Source organism: Bufo bufo, chromosome 9 (genome assembly GCF_905171765.1).
Source record: "Bufo bufo chromosome 9, aBufBuf1.1, whole genome shotgun sequence".
NCBI lineage: Eukaryota > Metazoa > Chordata > Amphibia > Anura > Bufonidae > Bufo > Bufo bufo.
This window is the reverse complement of record NC_053397.1, coordinates 73,253,667-73,277,524: the sequence shown is the minus strand read 5'-3', so window position 1 is coordinate 73,277,524 and position 23,858 is coordinate 73,253,667. Positions and strand designations below refer to the sequence as shown.

General features: G+C 42.9%; 1 protein-coding gene across 2 annotated transcripts in view; it reads right to left on the bottom strand.

The window, feature by feature from the left end:
- The window catches only part of CDC14A (cell division cycle 14A), a 101,218-nt gene that overhangs the window by 9,197 nt on the left and 68,163 nt on the right, over window positions 1–23,858 (bottom strand). For both annotated transcript variants that reach the window (XM_040408040.1, XM_040408041.1), the window contains exons 10-14: window positions 19,613–19,751; window positions 17,372–17,531; window positions 7,846–7,955; window positions 7,370–7,417; window positions 5,500–5,628 (exon numbers count right to left, since the gene is read on the bottom strand). In XM_040408040.1, coding sequence (XP_040263974.1) covers window positions 5,500–5,628; window positions 7,370–7,417; window positions 7,846–7,955; window positions 17,372–17,531; window positions 19,613–19,751 — 586 coding nt within the window. The remainder of the gene's footprint in view (window positions 1–5,499; window positions 5,629–7,369; window positions 7,418–7,845; window positions 7,956–17,371; window positions 17,532–19,612; window positions 19,752–23,858) is intronic.

Below are 23,858 nucleotides of genomic sequence, written 5' to 3'. Positions count from 1 at the left end.
GCATGTTGCCAGACTAACCTAATTTCACATAAATGCTGCTTCATTCCACAAAATGTCTATCGGCGCTGAGGCTGCTTAATAAGTCGGCATATAAAATCACAGGAAACATTATGTATACAAAAGAACAATATGTGGGAGAGTAAAAGTGTACAAATGCTTGTTATTTTTCTACTGACTGATGACATTTTGTATAAGCCAGAATTTCAGATGAAGTAATAAAATTTCCCTCCAGTGTGAAAATAACCTGTTCAATATCAGCAGTAAAATGGGAATTTCCAGGAAAAAGGAAGCAGTCAGCAGGAGAGCCTTTAGGGCTGCAGGAAGCATTTCTTTACCAGGCATGGCACAGGCTCAAGTTGCTGTCATCCAGAGACCTCGCGTCTCTATTCCCTGCTGGATATCTCCACATACCTCATCTACGGATGTGTTATTCAGTAGATGATGTCTAAATTTACTGAATTAAACTATTCATTTATTAACAGTTTTTTTTATTTACTGAAAACTATTGCAGAAAGTAATACAGCCAGTACACTGTGCCAACAAAAGGTGGCACATTCTACAAGGAGAAAATGCTGCCAGTCTTAGCTTTGGTTGTGTTTTTACTTCTAAGCAAACTACACTAATAATGGATTTCTGTGTAATTGAACACCCGCTGCTTCCATGATTTGCACAACCTTACGGCTTGTACATCTTGGTGCTGCACATTCAATGTTGAGGAGTGTATAAATATGTGTGTGTGTATATATATATATATATATATATATACACACATACATATACACACACACCGTATTTTTTTGCCCTATAACAAGCACTTTTTCCCCTAAAAAAATGGTTTATAGGGCACTAATGAGAGCTTCCATGAGGATGTAGGCGCTTTGTGATGTCATGTTGTGCAATGCCTCAAAAGAGGCAAACTGGAGAAGTGAGTTGACTTATATTTTTGTCTGATCTGAGGTCTGATTAACATTGGGGGTCTGATCTCAGGTCTGACTGGGAGTCTGATTAACACTGGGGGTCTGATCTGAGGTCTGATTAATATTGGGGGTCTGATTGAGGGTCTGATTAACATTGGGGGTTTGATTAACAGTGGGGTTCTGATTGGGGGGCTGATCTGAAAATATTTTCTTTTCTTATCTACCTCCTCTAATACTTAGGTGTGTCTTATGGACAAGAGCGTCTTATAGGGGGAAAAATATGGTGTGTATATATATATATTTCTTCATACTGGCAGATGATACTTCTTGCTGAGAGTTATTAGTACAGTGACATTAGTATTGTCAAGTGTAATTAAATATTATCCCACGCAACAATTTAAAAAGTCAGAATCTAAGAGCACAAAAAGTGTTAACTTCTTCATGACAGACATGAGCTGTAACCAAGGCTTGTGCTTTTCATTCCTTAGACAGATGGCTCTTGAACTTGGCAGAACCATATACAATATGGGCCTATAGATTTCTATAGGTGCCATAGTACAGTTCTGTAAAACTCTGAAGTTGTATGGAGCCATAATACTCCTGTACACTTGAGCCCTGACAATATTTTCAGCCCCCATCACTTTTAAAGGGATTGTCCGAGATGTCCGCAGCCTGCCTCCACTAGGGAAGGAACCAGAGTTACCTGCTCCCCCCTGCTCTGGTCCTGCCCGCTGGCTTCCATGTGTCCATCTCCTGGTCCATGGCCTGTTTACTTCCTCCCTGACATGGGCATGATCATCTGCTCAGCTGCAGTCATTGACTGGCTTCAGCAGAGATGGGTCATTTGTGGGGAGCAGGTAAGTAGGATTCTTTCCCTAGTGGAGGCAGGCTGCAGGCATCAGGGAAAATTACATTATTTCTTCCCCCTTTAATCACTCGCATGGTAGTATTCTCTTGACCATCTTTCTATCTACATTTACAGGCAAATGAATGGTATAATGACAGTATCGTTATACCTCTCATATTTACCTTACCTACCTATTGTATCCTACTCCATCAATACTCTATAACAGCCATAATGAAAATCTATAAATCAATGTTAGCTATCTAGAGATTGATCATATGTCTATACTGGCTATTTATGAAACCGATTATTATCTATGTATAATATCCATCAGTTCTTTTAGCCATGACTCCATCTAGTCTACTGTCTCTGAACATGAAAACTGTACCACTGATCAGCCATAACATTAAACCATCTGCCTAATATTATGTAGGCCCCGCTAATGGTGCCCAGACAGCTATAACTCATTGAGGCATGGGCTCCCCTCTTAAGGTGTCCTGTAGTGTCTGGCACCAAGAGCTCGCCAGACCACCTTCTTCCGTTGCTCCATGGTCCAGTTCTGTTGCTCCTATGTAGAAGGTTTCGGCAGCGGTCAGCATAGGCATAGTGACCATTCTTAAAGGGGTTATCCCATTTACTAAATACATGTTTTAATCGATTCCTCCTCCTTTCCTCTCTATTTGCATTTTGCATTTCTTCCTCTGAGTTGTGTACATGTGGTTGCCAATGGTTACGGCCACCGACGCGACACTGCCGCGGCGGCCGCACTTGTGTGGTGTCCTCCTCTCTCTTCTTGTAGGCTGGATGGCCAGCTTCATGGGATTGCGCATATCCGTGCATGCGTGGTCAATCTCTTGCCTCCCTTCGTAAGTTTATTCCTCTCGCATGACCGCGTATGCACGGTCAAACCCATTCATCCTGTCATTTCTTTAGCTGTTAAGTCAGCGCATGCGCGGTCTCTCTGTATCGTGCGCCTCTGCCACTCCCGACTCAGACGTGAGCGCACACACATGCGGCAGGGGGATTAGGTCAGCAGATTCGGCTGTCACGCAATAGGAAGGTCAACGCCCCCTGACTTAGCAGTCTGCCAAGAGGAGAGAGCAGGGCACGCAAAATCGAAGGTGGGATAACCCCTTTAAGCTACGCAGCCCCATACACCATGCAATGCATTCTGACACCCTTCTATCATAGCCAATAACTCTTCTGTGGGATCAGACCTGCCATCACTCCCCATGTGCATCAATAAGCCTTGGGCGCCTATGACCCTTTGACAGTTCACTGGTTATCCTGACCTGAAGAAGGGATGTACACCCCAAAATACATAATCATTGTGACATAATAAAAGATCAATACGTATTTGCTACCTCTGAGCCGATGGGGTTTCTAACTGCAAAAGGGAAGTACAATATCCTGGATTTTTTGGGAGAAACCCACCTCTTGCATTTTTACTTTTGGTAGGTTCTAACCACTGCATACTGGGAACACCCCATAAAACCTGCCATTTTGGAGATGTTCTGGTGCAGTCATCTAGCCATTACAATTGGACCCTTGTCAAAGTCGCTCAGATCCTTAATTTTGCCCATGTTTCCTCCTTCCAACACATCACCTTCAAGAACTGACTGTTCACTTGCTGCCTAATACATCTCGACCCCTGACAGGTGCCATTGCCATGAGATAATCCATGTTAATCGCTTCCCCTGTCAGTGGTTTAAAAGTCATGGCTGATCAGTGTATATCTTAAAGGGGCATTCCTATCTTCCAATGGTGTTGGGGTCCTCTGCTGCACTCCACTTTCTGCTCCTGCTCTCAACATGGCAGGTAATGGCGCTCAGCCGGTCAGTGGCTGAGGCAGTTCATCGCTGCAGACCGTGGGGTGCAGCGGAGCGGAGACCCCGGTGGGGATCAGTAAGGTGAGCATAAATTTAGTTATTTTACCACAGCATGTGCAGCCCCTGGGACAGCCTTTTTCTCGCACTGGAATACCCCTTTAAAGAGCCACCTCCATCACACATTCACATATGTAATTTTTTTTTCTATAAAAATGGGTGGATGCCTTTCTGGATATCATTTTTTGAAGTCACTCCACGTATACTAGTTCCTGTCCAGAATCTTTTCTCTCTGTCTAAACTTTTAGCATGGCGGAGAGTGTCAAAGGAGTTTTCTACAAGATCTTTTCAATTTTTATTTATTTATTGAAACAGCCTGGGCCCTTAGACGTGTACTTACCTTTCCTGGCCCCTCCGATCCAGCAACACCTCCCCGTCATGACATACCGTACAATGGTGGATTCAACCACTGGTCTCAGTGATGTATAGCCTATGACCAGGTCAGTGATTGGCTGCAGCATAGCTCATCACTGCGTAGGTGTACAGGACATCACTGCTGCAGCCACAACAATTCGATGCTGACTGCAGCCTGGGAAGAGGCCCAAGTAGTGGCATTGGATCTGAGGTGCCGAGGAAGGCGAGTGTCAGTGCCTTTTTATTATTTTAATCAGGGCTTTGGTTATAAATTAATAAAAAAATAATGTTGGAAAACCCCTTTAGCACTTTTCGTCAGACCAGGGAAGAGCGAGGGGTGGTCGCTCAGTCAGAGTAGTGTGGCTGATCAGTCCTACGCACATTACATTTACTTTGCACATGTAGTTCTCAAACAACTATGTCCCACAATGACACTGGATTTCATGCAAAATTGTAGGGCAAAGTAATAAATAATCATTACAGAACCTTAGATATTTTACTGCTTGATTCCTCCTCATGAGCTTTTGGGATTACAATCTACTAATTACCATATTTTTTGGTTTATAAAAGTGGGGGGAAATGGCTGTGCGTCTTATAAAGCAAATACTAGTGAGCGCTTCCATTATGGAGTAGGGAGTGAAACGCTGCAAGCGCTTGTAATACTCACCCTCCCGGTCTTCATTCCTGGGGCCGGCGCTGCACTGTCCTGACCCCGTAAAGCGTCAGGACGTAGTGCACGCACTATGACCTGATGCTGCACTCAGTCAGGTGACAGTGCAGCGCAGGCCGGAGAAGACATGGGACCGCGACTGCTGCAGGGTATGGAGAGTAGCCGCGGCGCAGGAGAGGTAAGAGAAGTTTTTTATTTTATTCTGATGTGAGGTCTGATGGGCGTTCTGGCAAGGAACTCTGATTGGGTGGGGGGGGGTCTAACAATGAGGGCTGATCTGAGGTCTGAAGGGGGGGGTCTGACAATGAGGGCTGATTTGAGGTCTGATAGGTGTCTGGTCTGAAATAAAGGGCTTATCTGAGGTCTGATGGGGGTCTCACATTAAGTGCTGATATGAGGTCTGATGGGGGTCTGAAATAAAGGGCTGATCTGAGGTCTGATGGGGGTCTCACATTAAGTGCTGATATGAGGTCTGATGGGGGTCTGAAATAAAGGGCTGATCTGAGGTCTGATGGGGGTCTCACATTAAGTCCTGATATGAGGTCTGATGGGGGTCTGAAATAAAGGGCTGATCTGAGGTCTGATGGGGGTCTCACATTAAGTGCTAATATGAGTTCTGATGGGGGTCTGAAATAAAGGGCTGATATGTGGGTCTGATGTGATGTCCTGATATGGGGGTCTGATCCGATGTCCTGATATTTATGGGGGTCTGATCTGAGGATCTGATAAACATTATTTTTTTTTCTTCTTTTCCTCCTCTAAACCTGAGTCTTATCTTCGGGTGAGTCTTATAAAGAGAAAAATACGGCAACACATTGTGACACTTACCTTTTGATCTTGCTGCTTGAAGACCCTGAACTCTGCGCCACTCTTCTTGCAACTGCTGAGGTGGACGCAGAGACTCTAGATGACTTCAATGGGGACATAGAGCCTTGTGAACTGTTAGAGGCGATTATTCTAATTTAAAAAAAACTTAGCTTATCAAAGTGAAATGATATGAGGAGTGGTAAATCATTACTTGCTACAGAATGTGTGAAATAGACTACATTTAGCAGCCTATCACTAAGACCACTTTTAGGGCTCATGCACACAACGGTATCCATAAAGGATCTGCAAAACATGGATAACTGCTGAGTGCATGCATCCTACAGAAATATCCTATCCTTATCCGTAAAACAGGCAAATATAGGACATGTTCTATATTTTTTGCGTGGCTGCAGAACGGACATAAGGATGCAGACAGCACACGGTGTGCCGTCTGCATCTTTTGCAGCTCCATTGACATGAATAGGTCCGCATCTGATATGCAAAAAATGTGGATCATATGCGGACCGAACATATGGTTGTGTGCATGAGTCCTTACTTAGAGAAACAGATGCGCTAATAAAAACAAGCTAAGGGGCGCTCCTAACCCATTGGCCAGGCTGTCTAATTATCGCAGAAATCATCAGATACTGACGGCTATTCTTGTCGAGCTGAAGTTTTAAATTGATCTGTGCTGGAGTGGTTCTGTAGGTGAACAGTACTGCAAGTGTCCAGCAGGGGATTCACCCTGCTCACTTTAGGGCACATGCACACAACCGCGCTGTGTTTTGTGGTCCGTAAACTGCGGATCAGCAAAACATGGTTGCCGGACATGTGTGTTCCACAATTTGCGGAACGGGTGGCCCTTGATAGAAATGCCTATTCTTATCCATAAAACAGACAAGAATAGGACATGTTCTATTTTTTTTTTGCAGGGGCCACGGAATGGAGCAACGGATTCGGACATCACACGGAGTGCTGTCCGCATCTTTTGCGGCCTTATTGAAGTGAATGGGTCCGCATCCGAGACGCAAAAGAGGCAGCTCGGATGCGGACCCAAACAACGGTCGTGTGTATGAGCCCTTATAGATATAGGTTAATAACTACAAGGCAAATAACCTTTAGTTTGTAGTTGGTTAGGATGCAGTCTTTGGCTATAGGGAGTGTCACAGTTGATACATACAATAGAGTGGTCACTAATAACCTAAACTGAGAATATAAAGTCTTCTGACAGGACCAATCTACAGCCAGTCTACAATAACTAATCACCTAAACTGAGAAGATAAAGTCTTCTGACAGGACCAATCTACAGCCAATCACTAAGAACCTAAACTGAGAAGATAAAAAGTCTTCTGACAGGACCAATCTACAGCCAGTCTACCATAACTAATAACCTAAAACTGAGAATATAAAGTCTTCTGACAGGACCAATCTACAGCCAATCACTAAGAACCTAAACTGAGAAGATAAAAAGTCTTCTGACAGGACCAATCTACAGCCAGTCTACCATAACTAATAACCTAAAACTGAGAATATAAAGTCTTCTGACAGGACCAATCTACAGCCAATCACTAATCACCTAAACTGAGAAGATAAAGTCTTCTGACTGGATCAATCTACAGCCAGTCTACAATCACTAATAACCTAAACTGAGAATATAAAGTATTCTGACAGGACCAATCTACAGCCAGTCTACAATCACTAATAACCTAAACTGAGAATATAAAGTCTTCTGACAGGACCAATCTACAGCCAGTCTACAATAACTAATAACCTAAAACTGAGAAGAAAAAGTCTTCTGACTGGACCAATCTACAGCCACATGAAAAAAAAACGATTTGTACAATCAAAGGTAATAAAACAAAGGAGGAGGAACCAAATTTAAGCAAATCACCTGAAAGGCTGGGATGTTGATCTGGTGTGCGGTTTCATTTCCTCTAGCCTGTAATAAAAGATATATTCTTCCATGAGTTAGGAATATAAACCTGAAGCACATATAGTAGTGGGAGAAAATACATTTTCAAGAAGCTGCTCTGGCCTTAAAGTCTATGGACATCTATGAATGATTTATTTATTTTTTGTTACTGTTTCTGAGCGGGTGCACCCTGTTCACTTCAGGGGTCCCGTTCTGGAGATAGGAGCAGGTCCCAGATGTGAGAACTGCAGCTATCTGGCACTGATGTCAGATCCTAGGGATAGGCCACCAGTGTCCCAGATGGGAATAGCCCTTTAAGCAAACAATTAAAAAATATGGAGAAGAGATGAGATGCTAAAATGTGCAATAGAAATTGGGCATACAGAAGGTCCGATAAAACAGCAACATTACCACATAATAGAGCCTACTGTGATGTTAACGCTTGGTGAGGTTACCGTAGAGCTCCTGTCGTAGCCGACCTTGGCTGTCTTCTGCTTTTTAAGGTACGTAATTTGTCTCCCTGCGTTAATCCATTTTTCTGTTCCAATTCATCCTCAGAATCAATCTGCAAGTGAAAACATGGTCTATTTAAAACCTCGTATAATACAATTATTAAATTAATGGGGCAGCAGATTATCTTCTGAAGATGAGAGTGACTTTCAGATTCGAAAGAGAGTGCACATGAAAAACTATTGGCGCAAATAAATAAAAGCAAAGCACAGTAATGGAGGGGATGTGGTCATTTGAAACGTCAAAAATGGTCACCAGTTAATTACAATTATTACAACTGCAGGAGCTTCATGAAAAGCAGAGAAAGAATAAAAGAAGAAAGCGGTGAAAGTAGGAAAGGTGAAAACTGAAGGGGAGATTTTTCATCTCCATACACTAGAAAACTGGCATTATAGAGTCACCAGCCCTGGGTTTGCTACTTTTTAAACACTATTTGTACAATTATTTTTTTTGCGCAAATGGCATTTTACTACTGCCCTTATGGGTGTGACGGGAGTGTGGTGAGGGCAGGGTCATTGGCCCTGGCAGATTTATCATCATTTATGCCATCTCTGATCTTTGATAATGGAAACCTACTCCAGCTACGAGTTTGTGTAGATTTCATTCTAGGCTAATGGACTGCTGGAGGGTGCGCTTAATTTAGGACGAGGCTTGTGCCAAAAATATGTAGAGTGAATGGTAACTGTACAAAAACAGATCCATCATGGCTGCCATGGCTGGATTTTTGGGGAAGTGTTCAAAAATGAATCCATCATGGCTGCCGTGCCTCCATTTTGAATGGAAACTTTGATACTATTGTGAATGGAACCACAAGCATACAAATTTTCATTTCCATTATGCTCACCATAACTGTGTTGCCTCCATGCACAACAGACTTTTACAGGGACAGATTTCTGCCTGTGTAAAGAAGGCCGATCAGTGATATAGCATGCCGACTGATCTGAGTTTATTCCCCATACAAATGGCCACATGAACAACTGGACTGTTCGTGGGGCCGTTCACTTGCATTATTGACGTTACAGGGCATGATGTGTTATGGACTATTTTTCTGTGAGTATAAAAGATTCGATCAGTTGACTGATCAGGTCAGACTTTTGCATGGTCCAGTGATTATCAAGGAATGTTCATTTTTTCAATGTAAACGCCCCCATAAAGCAATCTGAATGAACCTTCCACCCTCTCGGTCCATGAACATTTGCTGAGGATACCACAAAGTAACAGTATGTTATTAACACCTCGAGAGAAACCAAAAGCTGAGGTGGACATGACTTCTACAGGGTTCTTCAGCTGTGAGAAGCAGGTATAAGGAGAAGTCCATACCTCCCAACAGTCCTAAATCCGGAGGGACAATCCCGGATTTCACCAGCTGTCCCGCAATCCTGGGAATGGGTATGTCCCGATTTAAACCATATCTGTATCCTCAGGATGTAGATATAGTTGAATGCAAAGGTGAAGCAGGGAGCATTCCCCAGTGGTAGGCACAAAGTGGTGATGTCATCACACCTGCAGATCTGAGCTGGAGAGTGCAGAGGCCAAGGATCATTTCCCGCTAAGGTAGTGATGCTCAACCTGTGGCCCTCCAGCTGTTGTAAAACTACAACTCCCACCATGCCCTGCTGTAGGCTGTCTGGGCATGCTGGGAGTTGTAGTTTTGCAATGGCTGGAGGGCTGCAGGTTGGGCATCCCTGCGCTAGGGAATCGACCTACCCACTCTACAGCTTAGCAGTCAGCACATCGTGCCTGCTGCTGGTGGAGGGTAAGATTCATGAATTCACCAGGGGAACAGGCCTAGGTGACTATTACTTTTAAAAAAAATTTGGCTAGCACTACTGTAGGGGTAGGGGCTAAATCACATGCGCAGTAAGAACTTTCTGACATCACGGGGTCATATGACATTCTGTGCCTCACCAAACACAGCATCATTAAGGTTAGTTATTATTATTATTATTATTATTATTATTTTTATATTACTAATCTTTATTAGTGGTGAGCATTGGAATTAGCCAGTGCCCTGCTCCTGAATCCTAAGTCTGCTTCAGAGCCTCATGACTTTACAGTGTCAAGTGACCCTGTGAAGTCAGAAGGTCCTTATGGCACATCGGATTTAGACATTACCCTACTATAACGGGGGCAACTTATTGTAAGGGGGCATAACTACTGTGTGGGTGCACCATGGGGGTATAACTAATGTGGGGGGGGCACAACTACTGTGTGGGGGCACTAAGAGGGCATAACTACTATGTGGGTGCACCAAGGGGGTATAACTAATGTGGGGGAGGGGTGGGGGGGCACAACTACTGTGTGGGATACTAAGGGAGCCATAACTACTGTATGTGGGGACTAAGGGGAAGTAATTGCTGTGTGGGAGCACTAAAAAGGCCATAACTACTGGGTGGGGGCAATAAGGGTAACTAATTGATGTGTGGGGGCACTAAGAAGACTGGGCGAGATTGGGTGTGTATAGGTGGGCTTAGAGTTGTTGTCCATCTTTAGGATTTTCAAAGGTTGGTTGGTAGGAGAAGACAGCTGAAATCATTATGAGGGCCCAAGAAATGAAATGTACAAGAGCGCAGCTCTGGGAATGTCTGTCATTAGGAGGGATAATGGCTCCATTATGTTACCTTTGAAGGAAAATTCTTCTTGTCAGGACAAAATAGGAGTGATTAATATGAGACAAGCAGAGCTTTTCCATAAAGCACTTTGTGCCCCCGCACGACACTTGTTAGCAGCCCCAGAACACTGAAATAACAGTTCTCTACAGATCCAGAGCTCTTTCACATGAGCATGCTAAAAATGGTAACCCCAGAAGAAGCTAGCTGTTGGTCCAAAACGCGTTGCGGTCTGAGAAGTACCGCATGCTGTATCTTCAAATAGAGGGTGGTAACTACCGTATAGATCAATTGTATGTGAGTACAATGCTTTTACTTAAATTACTATTTTCAATCATGTGAATATGATCTAGTTGTTTGACTGCGTACAGCAGCAACCTCAATACCATTATAGAATTCATTATTACTAGATCATGTCAATAGGATTTATTTAGTATATAACATCACACTTCATCTGCTTACAATAGATTACTCTACATCGTAGCATTGTATACCCCCTAGATATATAACATAACTATATTAGAATTATATGTAGAGCATGGGCTGCTTCTGACAATGTTTTTAATGGATTTTTGTGTCATCGTAATAATAAAGTTTTATATTTGATATTTATGACTGAGGTTTTTAAAATATATATTAGAGGGATTTACTATTCGGGAGAATATATAGGTGTTGATTGTATGAGGAGTCTCTCGCTGAATAGAAGGTGTATCTGTTATACAGGTATTGGTATATTAAAAACAGTCGCAAAAGATGGATGATGGCCTGCACGGACACAAACCTGGTGACAGTCGGAGACACTTGTCTCTAGGCCCGTGTGTCAGGAGGCATCATGCAGAATAGCATATGCCCTGAGTTTCACTGCAGAGACCCTCGGTAGGAGCGGAAAATGAGTTGGTGTGAAGAGCACCACTTAGTTCTATGGGTCAGTGTGCATTCCGGAGAACAGGCAGCACCCCGATGGGAACTACGCATGTGTGTAGCACCCCAATACACAAGCCGAACATATATACAAGATTAGTTTTAACCCCTTAAGGACTCAGCCCTATTTCACCTTAAGGACTTGGCCATTTTTTGCAAATCTGACCACTGTCACTTTAAGTGCTGATAACTTTAAAACGCTTTGACTTATCCAGGCCGTTCTGAGATTGTTTTTTCGTCACATATTGTACTTCATGACACTGGTAAAATGAAGTCAAAAAAATTATTTTTTTTGCACAAAATAATACCTAATTTACCAAAAAATTTGAAAAATTTGCAAATTTCAAAGTTTCAGTTTCTCTACTTCTGTAATACATAGTAATACCCCCAAAAATTGTGATGACTTTACATTCCCCATATGTCTACTTCAAGTTTGAATTATTTTGGGAATGATATTTTATTTTTTGGGGATGTTATAAAGGCTTAGAAGTTTAGAAGCAAATCTTGAAATTTTTCTGAAATTTACAAAAACTCAATTTTTAGGGACCAGTTCAGCTCTGAAGTCACTTTGCGAGGCTTACATAATAGAAACCACCCAAAAAACTACACCCCTCAAGGTATTCAAAACTGATTTTACAAACTTCGTTAACCCTTTAGGTGTTGCACAAGAGTTATTGGCAAATGGGGATGAAATTTGAGAATTTCATTTTTTTGCCTAATTTTCCATTTTAACCAATTTTTTCCACTAACCAAGCAAGGGTTAACAGCCAAACAAGACTGTATCTTTATTGCCCTGACTCTGCCGTTTACAGAAACACCCCATATGTGGCCGTAAACTACTGTACGGCCACACAGCGGGGCGTAGAGTGAAAGGTGCGCCGTTTGGTTTTTGGAAGGCAGATTTTGCTGGACTGGTTTTTTGACACCATGTCCCATTTGAAGCCCCCCTGATGCACCCCTAGAGTAGAAACTCCATAAAAGTGACCCCATCTAAGAAACTACACCCCTCAAGGTATTCAAAACTGATTTTACAAACTTTGTTAACCCTTTAGGTGTTGCACAAGATTTAATGGAAAATAGAGATCCAATTTCCAAATTTCACTTTTTTGGCAGATTTTCCATTTTAATATTTTTTTTCCAGTTACAAAGCAAGGGTTAACAGCCAAACAAAACTCATTATTTATGGCCCTAATTCTGTAGTTTACAGAAACACCCCATATGTGGTCGTAAACCGCTGTACGGGCACACGGCAGGGCGCAGAAGGAAAGGAATGCCATACGGTTTTTGGAAGGCAGGTTTTGCTGGACTGGTTTTTTGACACCATGTCCCATTTGAAGCCCCCCTGATGCACCCCTAGAGTAGAAACTCCAGAAAAGTGACCCCATTTTAGAAACTACGGAATAGGGTGGCAGTTTTGTTGGTACTAGTTTAGGGTACATATGATTTTTGGTTGCTCTATATTACACTTTTTGTGCGGCAAGGTAACAAGAAATAGCTTTTTTGGCTTTTTTAGTTTTTTTTTTTGTTATTTATAAAATTCATCTGACAGGTTAGATCATGTGGTAATTTCATAGAGCAGGTTTTCCCGGACGCGGCGATACCTAATATGTATACAATTTTTTTTATTTATGTAAGTTTTACCCAATGATTTCATTTTTAAAACAAAAAAAAAGTTTTAGTGTCTCCATAGTCTAAGAGCCATAGTTTTTTCAGTTTTTGGGCGATTATCTTAAGTAGGGTCTCATTTTTTGCGGGATGAGATGATGGTTTGATTGCCACTATTTTGGGGTGCATATGACTTTTTGATCGCTTGCCATTACACTTTTTGTGACGTAAGATGACAAAAAATGGCTTTTTTTACACCGTTTTTATTTTTATTTTTTTACGGTGGTCACCTGAGGGGTTAGGTCATGTGATATTTTTATAGAGGCGGTCGATACGGACGCGGCGATACCTAATATGTATACTTTTTTTTAATTTATGTAAGTTCTACACAATGATTTCATTTTTGAAACCAAAAAAATCATGTTTTAGTGTTTCCATAGTCTAAGAGCCATAGTTTTTTCAGTTTTTGGGCGATTATCTTAAGTAGGGTCTCATTTTTTGCGGGATGAGATGACGGTTTGATTGTTACAATTTTGGCGTACATGCGACTTTTTTGATCACTTTTATTACCTTTTTTGGGAAGTAAGGTGGGCAAAATCTCAATTTCATCATAGTTTTTTATTTTTTAGTTTTATGGCGTTCACCGTTCGGGTAAAGTAACATGACCGTTTTATAGATCAGGTCGTTACGGACGCGGCGATACCAAACATGTGTAGGGAATTTTATTTTTTTCATTTTTATTCAGTGATAAATGTGTTTTTTGATTTTTACTTTTTTTCACTTTTTTTAACTTTTTTTTTTTTTACCCAGACCCACTTGGTTCTTGAAGATCCAGTGGGTCTGATGTCTGTATAATACAGTACTGTACTCTATATAGGGTACTGCACTGTATTTTACTTACACTGAACAGATCTATGCTTTCAGCACAGATCTGTTCAGCACCATGGACAGCAGGACGCCTGAGAGGCGTCCTGTTGCCATGGGAACCTTCCCCGTCTGCTCAGAACTTCGCAGACGGGGAAGGGTGAGCACGGGGCTTCGGGGGGCTGTCTGGGGGCTCTCTCCCTCTCCATCGGGGGGCTGCAAAGGCACAGCAGCCCCCCGATCGGAGAGGGAGGGAGCTCCCTGAGCTGTTAACCTTTTCCATACAGCGGTCCGTACGGACCGCTGTATGGAAAGGGTTAAACGGCTGACATCGCATCACCGATGTCAGCCGTTTATACCAGGGTGCCAGCAATGTGCTGGCACCCTGGTATACCCACTGTACACCAACGATCATTCAATGGGAGGCGGGCGGGGGATCGCGATCCCGCCTGCCGCACCGCCCGCCTCCCGCACCGCCCCCACCGCCCGCAACCCCCCCCCTGCACCTCCCACCGGGCTAAAATCATTCAGAGGTGCAGGGGGGGTGATAAATATATATTTTTGCAACACTAAAGTTTCTGATCGCCGCGGTCAGGGACCGCAGCGATCAGAAACTGCAGAAAGCGCAACAAACCGCAGGTCTGAATTGACCTGCGGTTTGTTGCGATCGCGGACATGGGGGGGTCACAGGACCCCCCCGCGCATTTAGCCGAGGTGCCTGCTCAATGATTTGCGCAGGCACCGGGTTCCGATCACTGCCAGCCGCACGGCAGTGATCGGAACAACACATGACGTACCGGTACGTCATGGGTCCTTAAGGACTCGGGAAACATGCCGTACCGGTACGTCATGCGTCCTTAAGGGGTTAAAGGGGTTCTGCAGTTTTTTTAAACTGATGATCTATCCTCTGGATAGATCATCAGCATCTGATCGGCGGGGGTCCGACACCCGGGACCCCCGCCAATCAGCTGTTTGAGAGGGCAGCGGCGCTCCAGCAGCGCCGCGGCCTTCTCACTGTTTACCGCAGGCCCAGTGACGTCACGACTAGTATCACTGGCCTGGGCGCGGCTAAGCTCTGTTCCCTTGAATGGATCTTAGCCCTGCCCAGGCCAGTTGATACAAGTCGTGACGTCACTCGGCCAGCGGTAAACAGTGAGAAGGCCGCGGTGCTGCTGGAGCGCCGCTGCCTTCTTAAACAGCTGATCGGCAGGGGTCTTGGGTGTCGGACCCCGCTGATCAGATGCTGATGATCTATCCAGAGGATAGATCATCAGTTTAAACAAACTGCAGAACCCCTTTAATGATCCAGGGCCTGTTATCTCTTAATGTCAGGATAGAACTGTGCATAAACAGATAACAAAAAGGGGGAAAAGGATACCCCTAGATGAAAAGTTATCGCCCGTAAAAAAAAAACTGTTTAACCCGTTATGTTGGGGGGCCAGGGGAGGTGTTTTGGGTTTTTATGCACTGATAAAGATTTCACCTTCAGAAATGTTGCAGGGTGATTTACGCTTTTTTTTCCATCTACCCAAAATGTTTTGTTTCTTTCATTGTAAGACACTTCAAGACCAAGCCAATTTTGGAAATTACTTTTTGGATTTCGACTGCTTTCCAAGGGCCATAACTCTTTTCATGCTAAGAGTCATATGAAGGCTTGTTTTTTTTTTTTTAGACCAGTTGTATTTTTTTCAATGTTACATATTAATGTATTGTGAAACTGTAAATTTGCAGAGTGAAAAAAAAAACAAAAAACACAATTCCACCATTGTTGTTTGGATTTCGTTTGATGGCGTTCGCTGAGCATGGCCACCTTATTCTGCAGGTCAGTATGACTACAACAATAGCTTTTATTACGTTTCACTAGTTCAAAAAGACCTTTACATTTTACTGCATTAGAGCTCATTCAGACGACCGTATGAATGGGTCCGCATCCGTTTCACAATTTTGGAAAAGCAAAAGGTATGTTTATTAGACAAGGAAGGAGCACTAGAAGGCATTGGGCTCAGGGCAAGTTTACATTTCCGTTGGAGGCTCCATTTGGGGCTTCTGTCGCAGATTCCGGTAAATGCATGCAGGACTTTTTTGTCCAATAAAAAATAAAAATAGAATTCCGAACAAAAACTGAGACTCCATTGTAGTCAATGGAGTCTGTTCATCTCCGTTTGGGACATGTGTCCTATCCGGCACTACCCTTATTTCTGTTGTTCTGCACCTCTAAAGGAAGAAAGAGAAGGAGTTCAGTGCCAGGCCCCCTCTCATCACTGGTTCCAGTGACAAGATCTCTATCCATGGTGAGTATACAACTGCCGTGACATGACTATTGGATGTACCTGAAGCAGGCTGGCTGTTTGGGTGCAATAGCTAAACCAGCCTTATTCTCTGTCTCAAAATCAGCTGTGAAATAGGCCGTGTCTGGCAGCCAGCCGCTTCAAGGACATCACTAATGAGGTGCTAACACAGGGGGGGGGGGGGGGGGGGCTCCCTATCAATGTCGGAACAAAGCAGGAATTGGAGCAGGACTGATATCACAACATGTGGCAGCTATCAGTGCAGTCTCAATAGTTTAATTAGAGCCCGCTGCAGCACTTTCGGCGACGTGGTACCTAAATGCAGAATGTCCACGGAAGGGCGGATTTGGAACTTAAAGTGGCCCTGGAAAAAAACTAAAAGTGGCCCCATGTTGTAAGCAGGTCCAAAAAGACAGAAGGCAGGGCCAACACAAATAGGAAGGGACAACAGAAGTAGGCCGCGCCTGCAATACCATAGTGCAGCACAAAATACAACCTCAACAGAACCAAATACCACCGTGCTGCACAAAATACTGATGCCCTCACCGTAGTATCACTATTCAGGGCAGAGATACAGCAGAGTTCAGGAGGGCACCTGCAGCAGCTGGCATAATAAATGCTGAGAACATCAGATCATTATATACCCAGCTGGCAGCCATGAGGAGAGCTCAGGCGGTTCCAAGGGCATCAGCCCACTAAGAAATTTCCCTATAAGGTCTATGGTCAAACCGCCCCTGCTTCCACATCACAAGCGCCACATGACCGTGCCATGTGGTTGTACCCTCACACTTTGGGGCACATTTATTAAGATCTGCATTTTAGACACCGGTCTTAATAACCCCAATACCTGGTGGTGGATCCGCCGGAGTTATGAAGAGTCGCCAGTCTTTACATAACTTCGGCGGATCCTCGGCCACTTCTAAATGTAAGACAGCTTCCTATATGTCTTACATTTATACAATTTTCTACGCCTAAAACAGGCGTAGAAAATGGTAAATGAGACGGCCTGGCGGCTCAATCCCTTCCCGCTCATGCCACGACCACGTTATTGAGACCTGGACCTTTGCGCCACAATCTGCGCCAGAAATACGCCTAATTTAGGCTTGTTTCTATTTGTTAAATGACCCCCTTTGTGTTTCCAGGAGTTCGAATTTAGACACTTCAGTGACCATGGACACACTAACCTCCCCTGATCTGTCCACACTGTGATGGCGACTGAGTCTGTTGCTGACAGACAAATCTTCAAATTCAGATAAGATGCGGTTCACTGTCCCATCTTCCAGTTGGATCTGTTTCTGTTTACTCCTGTGGAGATCGCCCTGCAACCACAGCCACGCCTGCTTCCTAGAAACGTGGCAAGCAAGAGATTATTCTTATATACAGAGTTATAATCAAAAAACACATAGATTGTTCTATTTGCCCTAGAGCAATGCTATTTAAAGGCTACGAACACCTTTGGCAGCCAATTTTTTTATCATTCCATTTTACTGATTTTGGGTTAAAAATCTTTTTTTTCGACTAGTCTTTAGTAAAAAAAAGAAATTTTACAGTTTAATCTATAGCCTTCACTTTCAATGTATCTGCAAACCATTTCTTTCTGTTTTAAAGTGAATCCTTCAGGGAGCTGCTCTGACGGCTTGATCTGTAGCCCTTATCTCTGAACTCCTGACAGGCTTAAATGAGTGTCAGGAGTTCAAAGATAAGGGCTACAGATCAAGCCGTCAGTGCAGCTTCCTGAAGAATTCAGTGTAAAGCAGAAGGAAGTGTCTGCAGATACACTGAAATTTGAAGACTGTGGAACATAAACTGTTGAAACTTCTTAATAAAGACCAATTGAAAAAAAGTTTTTTTTGTGAAATATTTATGGAGATCTGGTTTCGGTGCTGGTCCCAGAAGTGTAGCTTTTGCGGTCGTTTTGACACAGGCAGAGTGCTTCCCTCCTCTGTGTGTTGGAGACATGCTAATAGGCTGGCTGTCTGGTTCATATCATTAACTAAGCTAGCTCCCTTCTCAATCTCTCTGCATCAGCCGTGACAGAGAAGGGAGCTGGTTTAGCTATTGAACCGAGCAAGACACCCAGTCCCTTCATCAGGTCACCAACATCGAGGGGGAGAGACTCCCTGCCTGTGTTGAAACAGAGAAAACTACACTTCTGGTACTGAACACATAGTTTTCTATGGCCTCACTTTAGTGTCCACTGGCATCACTTTTGATAAAGGACATTGGCCACGTTTCTCTGTCTAACCTGGGACATCACAAAAGTATATAACTTTGTCTTCAGTTATGTCCAGCTCAGGCATAAAATAACTGGCAGGACATAACGCAAACTAAAAAATTGGAACCAAAGTCACTTGTGAATCTTCTCAAAAGTCTTATCTCAAAAACTGCCGTATCAATGAGATTTCCTGGTCAGGAGAGAAGCTGTAAAGGCCCTATTAGTATGCCTGATTTCAGGCCAGTTATCAGGAATATGAACTCTTGTTCCCAATAATTGGCCCGTATATTCGAGCAGCCGATCAGGCTGATGGGCATCTTTCATCAGGATGAAAGATGCCCAATTATCGGCGGAACATCTCCCTGTGTAATCAGGGATGTGCTGCAGATCATCTATAAGAGAGAATGATTATTATCACAGTTACAGTGGTTTCACAAACAGCATTGTTTTTGAAACAAGCCACATTTTTTGTTGTTTTTGCAGCCAGATGTTTACTAAAAGGGATTATGAAATGAACTTGAAGCATTGTGTCTTTGTGCCATTTTTTCACTCTTTTGGTTCAATACGCTGCTTGCTGTAGGTACTGCACCTTTTACAAGCCCAAAAAACTGACACAAACAAACTCTGGACCATAATTATCAATGTTTTTGCACTTTTTTTTTCCCAAGCATATCTTACTCCAAGATTGTGTCCTATCTCCTGCAGGACACATTTTATTAACCATTTGTATCATGCATGTCGGTTAGTAAGTGGAGTGAAAAGTGGGCAAAGCTTGCTGCTGGGCCAGGATTCTGACAGAATATATTTTCGCACATTTTCACTCCATTAGGTAGGAGGCATAAATTGAAGAGACGTCTCTAGACGTATCTAAAGCTGTGACCCAATAAATCAACATTCTGCGACATTCTGATAAATTTGTGGCAAATAAAGACAATGTTACCTCCAGTAAAACTGACTTTAAAATAGTTAGTAGAATTAGAATTACTGTGGATTTTGCAGTGTTACAGTATCTTCAATCTCATCTAACCTAACCCTAATTTTTACTGCACATTTTAGCCCTTTTAATGTAGAGGAGTGAAAACCATGGTAAAAGCTTCAGGAAAATCCCTATGTTATATAAGTGGATTCACATCAAAATCCACTACCGGATTTACAGCAGAAATACTCCTGTGTGCAGCTATCCTAAAGAGTTAAAAGGTAAGTAACTTACTCTTCCAAAAAGTGCTGCTGGGGTCCAATGATGGAACCAGGTCGACATATCCTAACCCAAGCGATTGCTTCAGCATGGGTGAACCTGTAGTGCTTCATGATATAACAGGCAATCAGGGTACCTGTCCTGCCGAGGCCAGCTGTGGGGAACAAGGAAGGAAGACAATGAGTGAAGGATGAAAGCAGAAAGCCATAAGTCTAGTGATGCAAACTCAGCTTGGACACACCCTCAGTGCACTTAACTGCTCATTTGCATATGGATTGAAAGTACCTTGATTTGTAGGTGAAAGGAATCCATACATTCAGTTGAGCCCTACAAGGCACTGTGTTCTCCAGGACCGGGAAACCCCTTTTCATATGGCTAGGCAGTGTGCAGTCTACACGCATTACACGTCTACCGGCCAATCAATGGCCTCCGCTAGGATGTGTGCAGGCACAGCACACAACCACTGCTGCCGCCGAGGCCACTGCGTATACACGCCACACTTCTGGTCCAGCAGGGACTGGACACGGAGAAGAAGGGAGCCAGAGTCATGGTGACAGGGGAGTCTTTGCACCCAGCCTGGCCATATGAGAAGGGGTTCATGGTCTTGGAGCCTTTATAACAGTGAATTTCCTGGTAAACAAATTCCCTTTAAATGGTTGTCCAGTTTAGAAAACCCATTTTCAAACACCCTATTAAAGAGGTCCCTTTGGATGAACAGATATATTTGAGCCTTACATAGACAGCCCACAGATCAATGAGAATTGGGTCATGCTCCATTTCACTTGTCTTACGGTAGTTCTGCAGAACTGAAAACCTGCATGCTAGGATCCACTACAGATTATAAAGGATCACAGGGGTGAGACACTTGTGATCAGCTTATAGAATAAGGATCCATTTAACAAAAAGGATCAGTCCAAGGTATATTACCCTGTGGTAAAGTGTACGCTAAAGTCCTGGAAGGGGTGTATATCCCACCCAGGTTCTTTAACTGGGTGAGGTAAGTAAAATCCAGGAAGATGGCACAGGCTTCAGCAAACGTAGTTGCTGGAGCTTTTTTTTGTTAAAGTTCAAGGGGCTTGATTTTATTTGGACTGGGAAGGTAGGTTTGGTAGTGAGACCACCCCAGTCCACCCCCATAATTGCTGAAGTGCCATAAAATAAAGCATCGCTTGGACTTTAATCCTTTTGTCTGCAAAGGAATATGTCATCGCCGCCCTGCTTGAGAAGCAATCCCTTACACCCCTTTAAATAAACTGGATTTTTAGCAGAAGTTTAGTAAAAGTCTGATATTTGAGACTGCTCTGCTACAATGCAAACATCACAGTGAATCCACATGTCAGTAAAGGGGAACTCCAGTTTATTTATTTATTTTTATTTGCTTATAAAATAAGAAATTATACAATTGTCAAATATGCATGTATATGTAATTACTTATTTTGCTTTCATACCTTTCTTATATAAGGTTCTTGACACCTATCAGCACAGCAGAATTGTATAGCCCGTTAATCAGTCCTGTGTAATGCACCCATGGCCTCACTGAAACATGGCATCAGTCATGTGACACCCCACTGACATTCAGTAAGAAACACTGTTATATGACATACATTTGCTGGGTTACAACACATGACACTTCCATACATAGGAGTCATTGTGGAAACTATTGTGACTATTACAACAACTACTTCACTGTATGTGTCTTTAAATATTAAATGCCTGCAAGCAAAGTTTTAAATACATGTATATTACAAAATTGTAAAACTGCCTATTCTGTAAGCAAATAAAATCATTAAAACCGGAATACCTCATTAAATAAAACATATGATGTGTTCACCATTTGCTTCAGCAGAAAACCTACTTTGTTTTCCTTAATTGCCAAAGACTAGAAATCTAATGTCTGGCAACTAAAGGGTTACAGAAAACTGTACCGCTCCTGTGCTCCAGAGATTCTAGAAAACCATTCACATTTACTCTACAATGACTATAATTATTTGACTTCAAGCCAAGGAGTGCGTTAAGTGCACATTAATTACCGCCACAGAAATAGAAATATTTACATGAACGGCCTCTAGAGGCAGCTGATAACGTCAAGACTTTACATGAGGCAACACAGCATCACCTGCTGGACAAAGATGGTAAAGCAGTATTTAAAGGGGCTTTTACAGTTTTATGTATATAAAGAGAATTATGGTATAATGATTAATAGTTCTGTACAATAAAAATTTAGCAACTCTCTAAAATACGTTGTGTTTCCAAGATCTTCAATCTCTTGTTGAAACTGGCTGAAAACAATAATTGTTTATATCCGGAAACTGAAAACCTTTTCTGATAACATTATATAGAACTGGAGAACCTCAATAAGTCGTCCATTACCAGGACAGGTGCTCACCCACTGGATGCTCCTCTTTCATAACAGGACCATTTTAAAAGGCTATGTACACCTTTGGGGGAATTTTTTTTTTTTACTGCATTGTACTTATTTTGAGATAAACATCATTTTTTATGTTGGTCTTTATTAACAATATGGAACTCTTTTTTCTGTACAGAGCTGAGATGCTCTAGCAGCAGCCTGTGGATTTTCTGTCTTTTCCGTCAGTTGGGTTGTTGACGGGCTCCTTATCTCTGCTCTCTGACATTATAAACTCATTATAGCTCAGTTCTTATATTACTGATTAGAATGTGACTGATTAGAATGTGGCTGAGAGGTGTTTATGACCTCTCAGTAGTTTAGAGAGAAGGTTTATTAGATGACCAGCACAAAGTGAAAGTACCAGTCACACTGCTAGAAAAACAGTTAACCCTTTGTGACAGATTGGCTCAAAAGGCCAATTGAAAATATGATTTTTAGCCAAAAATGAGTAAAATGTAATCACAAACAAAAATTGCCTCCAAAGGTGTACATAGCCTTTAAATAAATTAAAGGGGTTCTCCATTTTGGACAAACTATATGTTTGAAGGGTCCCTTTACAAAAAGCTGATCAGGATGGGTCCTACCCTGCTGTGACCTCCCCCCAGCAAACTTCTGTAATCTGTGGGGAAGCCAGACAGTAGATGTTTACCATCCTTGCACCACGGGTGAAATTAAGCATCCATTTAATGTATAATGCAGCATAGGGCAGCTCCTCTGCTCCCCATTCTGGCCAAAAGATGAGGGTCTCCCTCAATGACCTCAGGATATACGAAAACCCCTTTAAAAGGGGTTGTCTTACTTGGGCAAGTGGCATTTATCATGTAAAGAAAGCTAATACAATCTACTTCCTAATATATTGTTGCTATCCATTTTGCTTCCTTTGCTGGCTGGATTCGCTTTTCCATCACATTATACACTACTCATTTCCATGGTTACGACCACCCTGCAATCCAGCATCGGTGGCCGTGCTTGCACAATATAGGAAAAAGCACTAGCATATTTGCGCTCCCACGATCTCGGCCACCAGAGAGGCCAGCACTTTTATCTTTAGTGTGCAAGCACGGCCACTGATGCTGGATTGCAGGGTGGTCGTAACCGTGGAAACGAGCAGTGTGTAATGTGATGGAAAAATAAATCCAGGGGGCAAAGGAGGCAATATGGACAATCACAATACATTAGTAAGTGGCTTGTATTAACTTCCTCTACATAATAGATGCTATTTGCTGAGGTGAGAAAACTCATTTAAGTTTAAAAAGCCTTCTCCTTGGTTAGATGTACGCTTGTCACTGTCAACTGCTCAGGGCTGATCAAAGGCCGAGAGGTGTGAACAAAAACCAAAGTAGGATAAATGTTTTTGACAACAGATGTCACAAAATAGCTTAATTTACATGTAAAGACTTACCTGGCAGCAGAGCTCCAGAAGCAGTACTGGCCTGCCATCTCCTCTGCTTCTGTTCCTCAGTGGACCAGAAGTGTGATCTGCCATTTACACGCATGTCAGTGCTGACAGCCAATCAGAGGCCTCAGTGATGGCAGCAGTCACGTGACATGGCTGCACACATCAACGATGAGGGCACTGATTGGCCGGAGGCAGACACATCCATGTAAACGGCACATCACACCTCCTGTCCAGCAGGGCCCCAGAAACAGAGGCGATGGTAGCTTGGCACTGGAACCGGTGCACTGGTGAAAGGGGAGGATTTTTTTAATCCCTGTCTGGCATCTCGTTATGTAGCTGAAGTTTAGCTTTCTGCTCATTCCGACAAACAATTTCCCCCCTATAGATGCTCAGAAGCAAGACTTATTAACTCTGGTGAATGGGTCTGAGAGAAAAACAGACTGCGCATGGACAGT